Below are 14923 nucleotides of genomic sequence, written 5' to 3'. Positions count from 1 at the left end.
TATGAACTACTGTCCACATGTCTCCGAAATTCCAAGCAAGAGGTTTATATATATTTGCAGAAAATGAGAAATGGTCAAAATAACGAAAAACATGCAGCGCTTTTGGACCTCAAATAATGCAGAGAAAACAAGTTCATATTCATTTAAAAACAACAATATTAATGTTTTAACTCAGGAAGAGTTCAGGAATCAATATTTGGTGGAATAACCATGAGCTTTTAGTGCAGTGGGCTCTTCGTTTTTTCCAGAGGTGTATATTTAAACTTAGTTGTATTTTCAGTATACTTATACATTAACTGTTAAGCCATATATCAGAGTCACAATGTGCTGCTTCCAGCCTCCTGTCTCCTCATTGTTCCTTCTTACAGCAGTCACTGCCTCCTTTGCCTTCAGCGTTTTTGCTCTCAGCCTGCAGAGCTCCAACAGCGTCAGCATCTCTGAAGTAGCACATTTTTCACATCAGTCCGTTGTCATTTCGCATACATCTGTTAGCTTTAACCACAGACACCAGTATCTGGTGGCCACTCTGATCCAATGGTTCCAGGGCTCTTTCTCTCCCTCTCTCTCTCTCTCTGTGTGAAAAACACTCTGCAGCGTGCCAAGTCCCAGGAGGCTGTCACTTTCAGGAGAAACACGTCTGGGGGGGCCGACAGAACTACATCTAAAGTCACTCAAACCGCATGTGTCTGCCATTCTAACATTTAGTTGAACAGCCGCTGAATGTCTAGCCTCTTTCTGATTGTGCTTCAACTTTAACGTGCGACTCCCCAGAGAAGCGAGTCCCCGACGCCAGAAAGGCAGCACGGCGAGAAAAGTGAACACTGCACAGATTTGAACTCATGCAACGTCCGTTTCAGGCGGGTACGGCCGCAGTGGCATCTTCTGCTTACCTTGGAAGATAGCAGCGTTCTGAATGATGAGGCGTTTGAGATGAGCGCTGACAACCTGCAGCCCCGACTCCATGTTGCTGCGTGCAGCTACCTGATACCGCTCCTCCATCTTCTTGGAACAGCAGGTCGGGCCTTTGGTTTGGCAAACCTGCAGATCTGCACCTGGCAGTGAACCAGCAGAGACAGGATGAGCAGAGGGAAGGAGCTGCAGAGCCACTCTTTGTTTTAATTTTTAGTCTAAGACAGAAGCCTCTTACAGCTCAAACACACACAACAACAACAGCAACAAAAAAAAAGACTCGGCATCATCCTCTGCAAGCTAAATGTAGAAAATGTAATTTTCCGCACATTCTGCACCCTTAATTAGTGTATTATTTCTGTGTACAGGCCGTGTTATCCGGCACAGCTGAAATCAAAAATAAATTGTGGTTTGAAAATGACTCATTTTGATGCACAGTCATGCAACGCAGAAATGTTTTCCAGCTCCCCTAAGAGATCGGTTTGGTCGACAGAAAACCTTTTCACCACTCAAGGCTACACTTGATCAAGAAAATAATCATTTTAGGCACAAGCATCGGCAAGAGAAGACTTCAGTATGTTTGATTGAATGAAACAACACTGGTCCATCTGAATGTGAAAACTATTCACACAGGTAAGTAATTAGACTCCTGGAGCTTTTATGAACGAAACAGATGTATTAGTAAAATGTAAGAGGGACTCTTCATTGGACTGATGTAGCTGTACGAAACTAGATAATCAACACTTTCACAGAAGAGTAATTAACATGTTTGTGCGCGGACATAATGACCCAGCAGGTAGAAATGGTCAGATATTAGGATCTAATCTATTCTGACAGATCTAAATCATTTCTCCTTTTTTCCTGTTACTATATGATCTCAACATTTCATTTAACTGGAAACAGAAAAAAAAAAAAAACCTAATCCAAACAAGTTTAGGACGTCAAAGTGGATGTGAGTCCTTGGACTTTTCCCCACAAGTCGATGGGGTTGGCGACTGTTTCAGTCAAGCCGAAGACCATACATGTAAGACCAACAGTACCTTGTTAAAGTAACCACACCTTTTCACATTTTATCACATCTCTGCCACAGACTTCAAATGGTTCATTGGGATGTTTTCTGTGAGTTGCAATAAACACAACAGAAAGGTAAGAGACAAGTTGTGGAGAATCTTGTATGTAGGACGTAGATGTAAGTGAGGCTACGACACAATGTCACTAGTCTGAACTTCTTAAACAACGCTGTTGCACAACTCTGAGCCAGCAAAGAAAGAAAAGACCACAAGACTAAACTTCTACAAACTGTTGGACTTGAATTATTTCCGTCACACACCTTCATGAGGTTTCACACACATTCTAATGACTAGAAAAATCTTTTAAAATAGGAACTCATTCCAAGTTTCTGACTATTTACATCCAGTTGTGCTCATTGTAGCCTTTTACTGGCAACACTGAGGATTCTGAGGACTGCCGACTCTTCACCAGGTTAGGCAACATCTAAAATCCCTCTAGTGAGTTCTGGTTTTTCCAAATGTCTTCTCCCAGTGAGACAGGCATCCAAACCGCATTAAATGACTCCTTTTTATTCTGTAAAGAGGGGCTTCCAGCTCAATCCCATCTCTAGGTTTGAGTCTGGCCACCATTCAGAGGAAGTCCATTTCAGCCACTTGTATCCGAGATTTCATTCTTTCTGTCATGATCCATATCCTCTCAAGTGAGGGCCAGACATTGGATGGACCAATAAATCGAGAGATTTGCTTTTTGGCTCAGTTCTTTCTCCACCACAACAGACCAGAGCAACACTTGCATTACTTCAGACGCAGCCCCAAGCCGTCTGTTCGACTCCGGTTCCATCCTACCATCATTTGTGATACTTTAACTCCTCCGCTTGAGGCAGAGACTCTAACCCTTAACGCAGAGGGAGCAGTCCATTTATTTCCAGGCCAGATCAATGGTCTCAACCTTCCAGGAACTGACTCTTATCCACCTTGCTTCAGTCTCAGCTACAAACTGCTCCAATGCACGCTGGAGGCCTGGGTCTGGAGACACTAACAGAACCACGTCATCTTCAAAAAGCAAAGATGGGTCCCCATACCCGTCACCGTCTTCTCTGTCAATACAAACTGAGATCCTGTATAAACACTTAATCACTTAAGGAACTTGACCTGCATTTTAGATCTTGACTCAAAACTAGTATGTTTGTGTGAGCAAGTCCCAAAACTTTAGCTTACATGATTAGGAACAATTGGACAATCTGCCATTGCTGTTTTAACAAGACTTACGGTGATTTCAAGTCTAGCGCTTACATTGAAACTTTCTGGTCTCATCCACTGCCTCCAAAGCCTTTTGCACACTAATAGTTGCGCAGGATATCACCATATCCACTTGTGCTTTATCACGATTAGGTGGATACTAAACTATATTGGTCACAGAGAAAGTTGGAAGTCTTGGACTTAACTCAACTGACTTCCTTTTTGCAGAATTTCTCAATGGTACAATTATCTAATAGCTGTTTACAACAAAACATTGTAGAATGCATATTTTTGAGCCTTTGCTACAAGATAATCTTGCAGTAAAGCTGTTACCAAAGTTTGATGGTAGTCTGAGCCCATAATAGGTAGAAAAAGTGATCAGTTCCTTGCATTCCAACTGGGAATTCACTTCAGCTTTTGTCGTACGCACTACCTAAGCAGTGCTGAGGTCAGTGAAAGAAATGTTGCTGGATTTCAGAGTCATGGGTTTTGGAGTGAATGTTTTACAACAACAATTTCTGTGATACCATGTTAAAGATGCTTTTTCAGAATGCAGGCAGCAAGTTTCCTTCTTTCACCCTACCTGTGTACACTGACGAATACAAAGAGATGTAAGTAGGACTCAAGCACCCAGTTTGGAAAACAAAAAGGAGTTCCAGTGAAAATGCTTCCCTTCAGTGCCTCCCCCTTCGTGCCATCCAGCTGCCTGCAGATCAGTGGAGGCCGCAGTAATAATGTGCCAAGCTGCGTTGACGAGTTGTTTGCAGGATTGGCTCTTGAGAGGCATCAGTGACAAGGGGTCTGATTGATGGTTCGGTAAACAAACGTCAGGGGAGTCTGCCAGCTTCCATGCGGGATGTGCAGGATAAAGAGACAGAAGCAGAAAGATTAATTTGGAAGTTGGGTTCTGAGTAGGGGGATGGTGGGTGTATGGGTGGGGGGTCTCAGAATGCGAATGCATCAGAAAATGCCTGATAGCTTGCTTGTCAAAAGATAGGGAGGCGTCTTTTGTCAAGTTGGAGGGTTTATCTTAACGGCAAAGGGGAGTCTGTTGGTGTGACTCCTCGAGATCTTCAGACAATAGAAACAATGCAGACAAAGAAAGTTCATCTACCTGGAGATGCAACAAAGTGACAGACTGGATGATTAATAAGTGTGGAATCAAACAGAGGACAGCTTCTGTAAACTGCTGACAGCCATCGAGGTTTAGGGGGTGCAGCCTAATGAGCAAAAGAGGCAATAAAGCTGTCAAACGGCACCTTTTGTATGCAAACTGACATGCTTAATATCTCAAATCAATACCAACAAAAGACTCCTGACAGATAAGATCAAGTTAATTTCAGACTGCGGGGTAGAATTATTAAACTTTTACGTGAGGTGAGACGGGTCGCAGCGGAGAGGAGACGGGGATTTGGCAATTATTTCCAGCAAAACAGACAGATTCATCTGCGCGTTTTGTCGTGCTGTGGATGATAAATGTGTTTCATTACACAAGTTCCACAGCAGTGAGGGGGAAAGGGACAGGATTCCCACTGGAGTTTCACAAATAATAAAATCACACCGTCTAAATATAAAGCCTTTCTTGTGACTGACAGATCAGTTGGGAATAAGCTTCCTCCGTCTCTCCTTTCGCTCAAGGCTCAGCTTTGGTTCTCCTCCCGCTGCTGTTCGTTGTCTTTTTTCAAAACTTTTTTCTCTCTTTCAGCTGTGCAGTTTGGCGCTGAACTTGTTTTCACTTCTTCCACCTTGAGTTTAACAGCTACTGGCTACTGGAAGCAGCTTTCTATCAGCCTGTTATTGGTTACTCACTTTAGTGTGTGCAGGTGTGTGTATGAATACTGGTTTTTGTTGCCTCCTCAGGACCTTTTATGGTATAACATCCAACCGCCTCGGGACTGATTGGATTTATGGACCAAAGTTCAAACCTGATGCAATAGAACATCTTTTTTTTTTTTACTTTAGGACAAAGCTAAGGTGAGAATTGACTAGAAATGTCTGAAATTTGACATATAAAGTTGTGGAATTTTATCGAACTTGGTCATTTGTGTATTTGCTGTAACAAACCTACAAAAGTCAAAAAGATCTTTCATTGACATACACAGTGAAAGAGCAGTAATTCAGAGCAGGTCTTGTCTGCTGTGGTTGCTCAGCTCTCCCTCTTATAAACACCTGAATGCATCATAAATCTATTTATTAGTGGCTAAGACTCGCAAAGTGGCTCATTTATGACACAGAAAAACAGCTCTGATAATAAGTTTTGTCCAACACCAACATGTTCTGATCCGAATGATCAACTAGTTTCCTCTCATCACAGAGAGGAAACAAGCCAGCATTAGCTTACCGGTACCATTTCTGTAAACTCTTGCCTTAGCAGAGATCCTGAGATTACCTTTTTTAGCCATATATGCTGAGTCAGGTTGCCATTTAGTGATAGATGATGAAGCTTCACATATTTTAGGTGACATATTGTTCCAGCTAAAAAAGCTTATTAAAACTAAGTTAGCCCTATGTTAGACTGAAGAACAGCCTCCAGAAACTCTATAGGATGATATCCGATGAGGAAAGAAGAATATTTTTCTCTGCACAAAAGCTTCCCGACCCTCATTATTGAAGTGCAAATTAGAACACCTTTGCAAAAGTTTTCATTCTACAAAAGGGCAGTTTCTTGACTTACATGTGAAATTTGTGTGCTACTATTCTTACAACAAAAATTGGGAGAGATATCTGACAGAATCTAACCAACTAAGTTATTTTAACTATCTAATGAGATACTTTTTAAGGTTAAAGAATGAGCCCAAAGCCCAAGTCCCACAACAAGAAGTGCTGCTTTTGGGTTATGAGTTATAAGATAAGATATGATTTGAGTGTAGGTTAGATTTAGCCATGCACCTGTGATGTTTAGATATAGGGAAACAGTCAGGCTTAGGTTAAAGAAAAGAATTAAAAATGAATAGAAGTCAATGCAAAGTCCCTGTGAAGATAGAAAGACATTCTACGTGTGTGTGTGTGTGTGGGTGGGGGTGGGTGTGTGGGTGGGTGTGTGTGTGCCTGCGAGACTGTGATGGACAATTCTGTTAAACAAACTAAAGAAGGACAAAGATCCAGGCCAGGAGCAATTTGCATGTAAATTCCCCCATCAGACAACCTTGAGGCGACACCTTCGAGTCATTACATACATTCCATCAATACTCTGCAAGGTGTCAGTGTTGGACTATTTCCCATGCAGAGCAGCTGCCAGTATACAGGCGCCTTGCAAAAATAAGAATTTATCTCTTATCTATCTGCATTTTGTCAGAAAATGCTGAAATGTATATTGTTGGTGAAATGTTTGTCTGAAATAAATGATCATCAGTCAAAATTACCATCAATCAATCAATCAAAACACACAACAGTATTTTATGATGACAATAATTCAATTGTCTGAATACTGAATTCATTATAACTGAATAACAGAATTCACTTAATGGGTTAATTTTAAAAACATTTTTTATGTGTAAAAAAATAAAAACAAAGTCAAATTTTCCTTCCACTTTACAATCATGCACTACTTTGTGTTGGTCATATTATAATGAATAGAAATTCTTGAATGTAATGAGACAAAATATGAGAGAGTATTAATTCTTTGTCACATGAAAGCCAAGAAATCTGTAATCAATTGAGATTATTTGAGTCTTCATTACTTTGTAATGAATGTAGTTCCGAAACTTTGCCTCCGATTTCTGCTTGGAGTTCCTTCCTAAAGCATCCATGCAACTGAAGTTTACTCATCAACCTGAATGCAACATGTCTACTACTAAACAAACTTGATGAAGGCTGAGGTTCACCTGCCAGCAAAACCACAACCCTTACCATAAAGTCCAAGCTTCAATTGAATGGTTTAGATCATAACATATTCAGATGTTTAAATGGTCTAGTCAAAGCAAGGTTATTATAGTTAATAAAAACTAGCCAATACACTAAACTCTAAAACTAGCTGCATTAGATGAATAAAAAGTGACATCAAAATAGAACTAAACTATCACAAGAAGCCCAAAACTATTACAACCCTGATTCAAAGCCCAGATGAGAATAGATGCTCTCCATCCAATCTCATCCTGGGTTATTTTGCAAAGAAGAAAGAGAAAGAATTTTAATCTATAGTGGCAGAAAGCTGGTAGAGAAGAACCCCAAAAAGTTTACAGCTCTGACTTCAGCAAAAGTTGGTTATTGGGAGGAAAAAAAACCCTGACTCATTAAGGCTGCATGCATACTTTTTTTTTTTTTAAAGTTGAAAACCATATATCCTTTTCCCTCTGCATCAAAGCTACACACTTTGTGCCAGTTTACCACTTAAAACCCCCGTAAAATACACTGAAGTTTGTGGTCGTGACATAAATATGAAAACTCAAATCAAGACACATCAGTGCAGGCCACTATATTGTGATTTAAAACACAGTCTCCGTCCAACCATCCCTCGCCGCTTCCCTCCGTGGCTGAAATGTTCATTTTGGATGCGGAGAAAGGGAGCTTAAAATGTCCAGTGTACACACACACAGACGAGACGAGTCCGTCTCCTCTCATCTTTTAACAAGCTCGGGGACTCCGAGTCAGGGGAGCGGGGGCATCCACAAATACAGTACGTGTCTAAGTTTTCCAGCGCCAATTAGAAAGCCTTGGCCATGCAAGTTTAATGACAGAGAGCAGAAGAAGAAAAACAAGTGGTGTTAAGATATAGAATATGCTAAAAGCCGTTCATTATGAGCATAAATTATACAGCAGCTCCCAGTGCAGAGGGGAGAAAGCACGCGGGAATCTGTAGCTGCCTCTGCGGGAGCAAATAAGTCGGTGTCACTTTGTAGAGACAATAAGTGAAACAAAGACGGAGCAATTTAGAGCCAAGCGAAGGAATGCGAATATATTACCTACTGGGGATTGCCATTGTTTCTTTGGAGTGGGGGGGGGGGGGTTGAGTATTTTTGGAGCTTTGTTCTCTGTTCTAGTTTATGCATTTGATGAAGCAACAATTTGAAAGCTAGAAGCCCGAATGTGAATGTTTTTTTGTTGTTTTTTTTTTTTTTAGCAAAAACAAAACAATGAGGCAGTAAACAGCAGCTTGCCTTCATTAAAGGAAAAAGTGAAAATGCAGTTAAATTAGGGTTTATTAGGCATCAAGAGCTGCAGCTGCACTTCAGAGTCGTGTCGACTGGTGTCTATTAGACAGCGGAGTTATTTGAAATTTGATCACTTTGGTAACCCAACTTAAAGGGGCAGTGTTTTGTAAAATAAACTTTTTTTGAGCTTTAAGTCAAGTTATAATGTTATCCCTCATCAAAACACATCTGGAGAAATCCTTTCATCTCCATGGCAACCATTCAGGTGTGCAAAACACCTGGATGGAGCTAGCTCTGCCTTTAAGGTGCAGCTCCTCCTTCAAGGTGCAGTTTCCAAGCTTATGCCTCACAGAGCAGTCCCACTCAGCTCCTTCCAACTAGCCAGCAGCAATTAGCAAACACCTGAAGGAACTGCACATCTGCTGAGCTCATCATAGGAGCTGCTTCTCAGTAAAACGCTGGTAAAAACTTTGTAAAAGGGTAAACAGAGGAGCCATGTTGTGATGACTTCCTGAAGGCGGAGTTTCAGAAAGAGCAGGAGCTTCTTAAAGAGACAGAGGCCCAATTTAAAGGCATTAAATTAATTTGTTTTAAGTTAAATTTGACACATATGACATTTTTTTTAAAAACTGAAGGCAACAAAGTTAACTGACTGTGCTCTAAAATGGCACTATGTCCCTAGAAAATACACAATACTGCCCCTTCAAAATTAATCTAAAAAAGAAAAAAAAAAGTTGGATCTTTAGCAGCACCAGCATAGAACTTCCTCAGCTCAGCCTGCAGCAAACTTTTATCCCTCTTCCATTTCACGAGCGCCTCATATGATCCAGAACTCGTGCTGTTGTCAGAGAACCGCCACGTCCTGCGACGAAACTGACATCAGCGCATACGGAGCCGTCTCACACTCTGTTGGGGTTTTTTTATGCTGATATGTACGGTGACATGAAGGAGTGAAGTTATGCCTCGTCTCTGCTACAACCCTTGCCTCAGCTCAAACAAGGGTTCCCACTGGTAGAAAAAACAAATCTAAGACTTTTCCATGACCTTCAATATAATTTTCCATGACCCACGTACAACAGGTTCATAAAGAAAAGTGTATGACTGGAAGACCAACACCACCAAGTGGAACAATAGCGAACATGTAAAAGTGCAGAGAGATAGGGAGGAACATAAATGTCAAAAATGAGAAACTGAAGCCCAGACAGACGGGTATGGGCTGAAAAATGTCAATATATTGACTGAGGAATCATATGATAATAATGTCAATGCATAACAAAAACACATTAGCAGTAATGCAAACACAAGATTGTACATGTACTGTATGTAATGAACTATTTCTACAAAGGTTCAGAACAGACAGGTGTGGCACACAGTCGATGTAAATTAATGTTGTTTTGTGTTTTATTTATTTACTCGTTGTGAGATATTTTCTGAATAATTGCTCTCACTATGGTTCATATAATCATGCATTTTTGCCTTCTCACAGACTAAAACACTAAAATGTTGTACAGAACCCTCCACATTACAACTGGAAGACTTTTTAACATCCAGAATGAAACAACCAAAAACAAATAAAAAGGAAATAAAAGCCACACACAAACAAAATCGTAAATATTATGAAGTCTCTAACCAAACTGCCCTTCAAAAAATATTAATCGTCAAAATGGAAATCATATAGCTCATTTTAATTGATCATGCGATTAATTGCTTATTGCAACAGGATTACCGATACGATACACGTATCGCAGCTTTGAGTATCGGTCAATACCAATAGTGACCTGATACGACATCAGCATAAATCATGCACACGTTTATTAATTATTTTGTAGTGTGAAATGTTGGAAAAGGCTTCATCAAGTCGTATTACTCAAACAGAAAACAACTAACCCATTTATTATTAACCAGTGGGTTTGGGAACGGGATACAAACGCTGATGGATAGAAATACTGGAGCGGACCAAATGCTGGAGCGGAGTTTTATATCGGCCGTCATAGATTTTAGATGAAGGTCAATATAATCCGACACTCACTGTTTGGTTGATGTCGGACCGATTTCCGATATCATACCAGGACACCCCTTAAATCATCTAATTATCAATCAAAGTTGCCTTGAAACTCCCACAGCAGCAGCTGCAACAAAGACGTGTATGGCAGTACTCCCACAGCTGCACTGGGTTTTGTTTCTGTGTGATGCTGTTGCACTGCAATCGCAGTGGATCACACTGGAGGAAACAGCAAACTTTTGTTTTTTAAGGGGTTGGGGAAGTATCACCCTCAGGCGCTACATATATTACATTTCTGATTCGCTTTCCTACGGACATGGCTGTGAGTCAGCTCCAGCTCCTCTCTAATGATACAGGCCACTTCTCAATTCCCCTGTTGCTCATATCATCCTCACTGTCACATCTTTAACCTTTGACCTGCAGCACTGAGAACATGTCCATGCACGAACATCCACAGATAGACAGTAGGAGGTGCTAGAGCATGTATCTTTTTTCTTCGATGATAAAGTGCCCTGTTGAAATCTTTATTTTTTTTTGGCAGTACTGTTTTCCCATTAACCACTCGCGTCTTTTTCTAAAACCCTTTTTACGCTAAGATGAGGTGGTTTTTCAGCTGCATCGAAATTTATGAATATTGCAAAACTGCAAAGGAAACAGGCACGTGCAGAGGGGGGGAGAAAGGGGGCAAAGCCCTGCCCCTTTTATCCTTGATGCCCTAGTGCCCTTTTGAATTTCTTTTTTCAAAAATTTTTTTTTCAATTTTTAATTTTTTTAATCTGTATGTCAAAAGGCCTGTTTGTGCCCCTCAGCAATAATAGTTAACTAAATATAATAATTTAGCTAAATAAACTAGTCTGGCTGCCCTCAGTCTAATAATGACTCTCAGAGCCTCCATGTTGTTCAGACTCCGGGTCCATGGTGAGGAGGAGGAGGGCGGATTTGTGCCTCTAACTATCAAATTATGGGCAAGAATATTTTTCACACACTGGTTTGTGAATAATGTAGGTCTGATGTTGACGTTAGAAAAACTGTTTCTATTTATATTTTCATAATTGTCTTCGCAATAGCGGGAAAAAACCCGCCTCGCCCCTAAACTCAGAAATACTTCAGCTGCAGAGAAACTTCTGACTTTAACTTCATCATTCTGCTAAAAGCCCGGTTCGCTACAGGCAGCCTGGGTCGGTCCACCGACAGATAGAAAGAATGTCTGTCTTTATATCAGACATCCTGATATAAGACACGATACTGCGACTGTCACTGCGAGTCGTGGTTATTGGATATTTGCTGTGATGCATTTGTGAACAAACCCAACTCAAACACAAAGATTACACCATATTGTAGCCATGGTAACGCAACAATCAAACTATCAAGATGATTCTTTAAACTTTGTAAACTTCCTAATTAAATCCTAAATATACTATTTATTTTTTTCTCAGCTGAATGCATTAAATAAAATTTTATAACATTATCATTCTCCATAAATGATGCTACAGGTTTAGATCTACGGTCTGTGTTACAATTAAACCATTTCTAGGGGCCCCTGAATGTCTGGAGGCCCCTGAATGGCCCCTACCAGCAGCTACTGAGTTTTCTTTGCCTTGATATCTCAGTCCTATAATTCTAGATCTAGAGGTTTAACATCAAACTATTATATAGAGTTAACCCCTTTGAGCTTTTTTGATCTATAAATCAGTCTGCAGCCAGGTTGTTCTAGAGGTTAAATAGATATTATTAGGGCTTCATTAGTAAAATGGCAGCAGCTTATTTCATAACTTTATAACCAGCCACTTTCTCTCCTCTGGCCTGTTTAACAGGCAATGATATAGTAGGATCCAATTAAATTCTTGATTAATATGGGTTGTTGCTATGTTGCTGTTCGGTGTTTTAAGATCTTGTTCAATGTGCCCCTTTTTTAACTTTGAGCCCCCGCCCATCCAAAGGTCTCTGCACGGCCCTGAGTCACATGAACAACAAACTGATGTTTCTACTGACAGAAATGACAAAAAGACGACAGGAAGTGGTAGCGCTGCATGTTTTTTAAATGGCTTCGAGTGAACCAATTTCTTCACATGATTTTAATGGTTTCTTTGATGGAAACCCCTCAACTGCAAAACTGGTTGTTTTTTCCTCCAGATTAGAAGAACATCAACAAAGTTTTGTGCACATCTGTAAACACAGCTGGTGTGTTGTGTTCATAACTGTCTGTATGAATGTTTGGGTTGTTCGGCTCATACAAACGTATAATCCTGACAGATTAGCCATCTACTGGAACAAATTAAATCATAAATTTCCAATAAATAACATGGATGTACTGTTGACTCTGCCCACATCTGCTGTTTGACCAGTTAAACAACTTGGTTCTTTCTTAAAGGCTTTAGCGAAGCGTCTTAATGCCCTGCTAAAACATTTAGTTAAGCATTAGCCGGGAAGCATCAGCAAATATATCACTGCCAATGGAAATATTCAACGAGCAAATCTCATGGTGGTAAATTTGCAATAACAATAAATGCATTATATACTCTGTAACTCTAGTCAAATCAAAGCTCATGGTGGCAGGATAAATATGTGTCTCATTCCAAGTTTGTCATAGTTCCAGTTGCTCTAAACTAGTGAGACATGAAATATTGACATCAGAATTGTTAGTCTTTAGCATGTCATATCAGCCGGATAAGTAAAATCAGACCAATATTAATAACCTATATTTATTTCCATCCTGTTGCCATTTGTGTGTATTTTTCTACAGTTGGCAAACTCTATGGGGGGAAAAAAAAATCAGAATATCAATAAATATTGGTTACCGGCTGTCGCAGTGATATTAATATCGAATATTGCTATTGGTTGACTTTTATATTGGAGCATTGCTACTCTAAACTTAAGAATTGCTCAGACTGCTGATGTCAACAGTCACCACCTTCCTGAACTCCTGCAACGGCATTCGCCTGGTTAAGGAAGGCAACAGTGAGCAAAATGTGTGGTAATTATAATCGATACCCTGCGATATTCAGCACCAGAATTACAGCCGTTTGTTTTCCTGATATCGCCTGCACTTTTCCAGGGTTAACGATAAAATTGGAGGTTGTTGTGTAAAATGTTAATTTTTAAATCAAAGGCTCACAAATATGAAACGCAACTCAACTATGGCGGAAATTCTCTTAAAATGTGACATGAGGACCGAATCGGCTAAAATACGACACCGACTGACCAACAGGAGAGAGAGAGAGAAAAAATGTCCACAAAGAGTCGCAAACACAGTGAGTTACACAACGCAAGAATAATAAAACCATTTGTCTCGACGATGAGAGGAAAACAACCTTCCAGATCGACGCGTAAAATGATCCTGACCCGCTGCAATAATTAATCAGCGAATTCTGTTTATAAAACCTCCATGATGTCATGGATTCAGCTGAGAACTGTGGTGGATAACGATGAAAAAAATCTAATCTGCGTTGTCGTTTGAAGCTTGACAGTTAAGACAATTTTGTCCAATCAGGCCCATTAAGCGCTGCTGACCTAATTTTCTGTGTCGACACCGACGTCCAGGCCTCCTTTCACTGCCTGATCCAAACGGACTTTGTGATTGATTTGTTGAAGTTGTCACTCCACGCCTGAATCCCCTCTAATAAACCAGCCTGCACCCTTTTCCACCTGCAGTAGAAGAGCCCTGCTAGTGGCTTGTGAACTCATTCCACATGAGCGCCGGCTCTCCGACTGAAGGTTGCCTGACCTACTCTGCCTCGGCTTTGGGGAGGCTAAATATTTCTCTCTGCCCGCTGCTGTGTTTCGCCCTCTGGCTGCCAGATAAAACGCTGGATGTGCCCTGGCGGAAGGTGTGTGATTAAAGATGGATGTGTGGAGGGAAAGGAGGGCTCAGCAGCCGGCGATTACCTTTACAACGGAGGGGGGTGGAGAGAGCATGACAGGACGGGCTTCAAAGTGTTTTCCTCCACAGTGTTTCCCGGTTTGTTTCGCTCTCTGGAGACGACGGAGCGTTTGCAGAGTCGTGTAGGAGCAGGAGGATCCCATGCTGGGGCCGGAGGGAAAGCCGTTAACCCGGGGAACCTCCCCGTGCCGACACGACACTAAAACACCCAATTAACATTTGCGGCCGGCTGTTTGTTCAGCCGCACGAGCGGCTTCCGCATTGAAGTGCCGAGTCGGAGCGGAAGCAACGACACGCTGGTTTCTGCACAACGGAGCAGGAGATCGGTGCTGAATGCATCACTTTTTAATCACATTCCAATCGCAAACGTAACGGATTTCATTAGACGGATCAAATGGCGATCAAACGAAAAGACAAAGAAAAGTTTGCAGGGGGGGGATTTGTATTCGCCACCTCTTTTACTCTGACACCCCTAAATAAAGTTCAGCGCTACTAAAAAGCAAATAGTATGACAGAGTATCAGGGCCATATTAAAAGAATTTTTAAAAAATCATAATATTATGACTTTATTCAAGTACAACTTTGCTTCTTGCGATATAACTTTATTTTTATAATAGTACAACTTTATTCTTACGCGACTTTATTCTCTTTTTTTTTTTTACATGGACCTAATGCTACATTACAAACTATGTTGGTAATTTAATCTCAGTGTAATCTGTTGAAGGCCTCCGAGGTTTGCTGGAGAACAAGCGGCGTTACATGAAGTCCACAGCTCAGGAGGGACAACCTAGTG

The 14923-nt window shown here is 40.9% G+C and overlaps 1 protein-coding gene across 1 annotated transcript in view; it reads right to left on the bottom strand.

The window, feature by feature from the left end:
• Positions 1-14923, bottom strand: part of gpc3 (glypican 3) — a 159241-nt gene that overhangs the window by 142542 nt on the left and 1776 nt on the right. Inside the window, exon 2 of the mRNA XM_023328158.1 lies at positions 891-1052. Within this exon, the coding sequence (XP_023183926.1) occupies positions 891-1052 (162 nt within the window). The remainder of the gene's footprint in view (positions 1-890; positions 1053-14923) is intronic.

Source organism: Xiphophorus maculatus, chromosome 23 (genome assembly GCF_002775205.1).
Source record: "Xiphophorus maculatus strain JP 163 A chromosome 23, X_maculatus-5.0-male, whole genome shotgun sequence".
Lineage (NCBI taxonomy): Eukaryota > Metazoa > Chordata > Actinopteri > Cyprinodontiformes > Poeciliidae > Xiphophorus > Xiphophorus maculatus.
The sequence above is the reverse complement of the archived record's forward strand: the minus strand, read 5'-3'. Positions and strand labels throughout refer to the sequence as shown.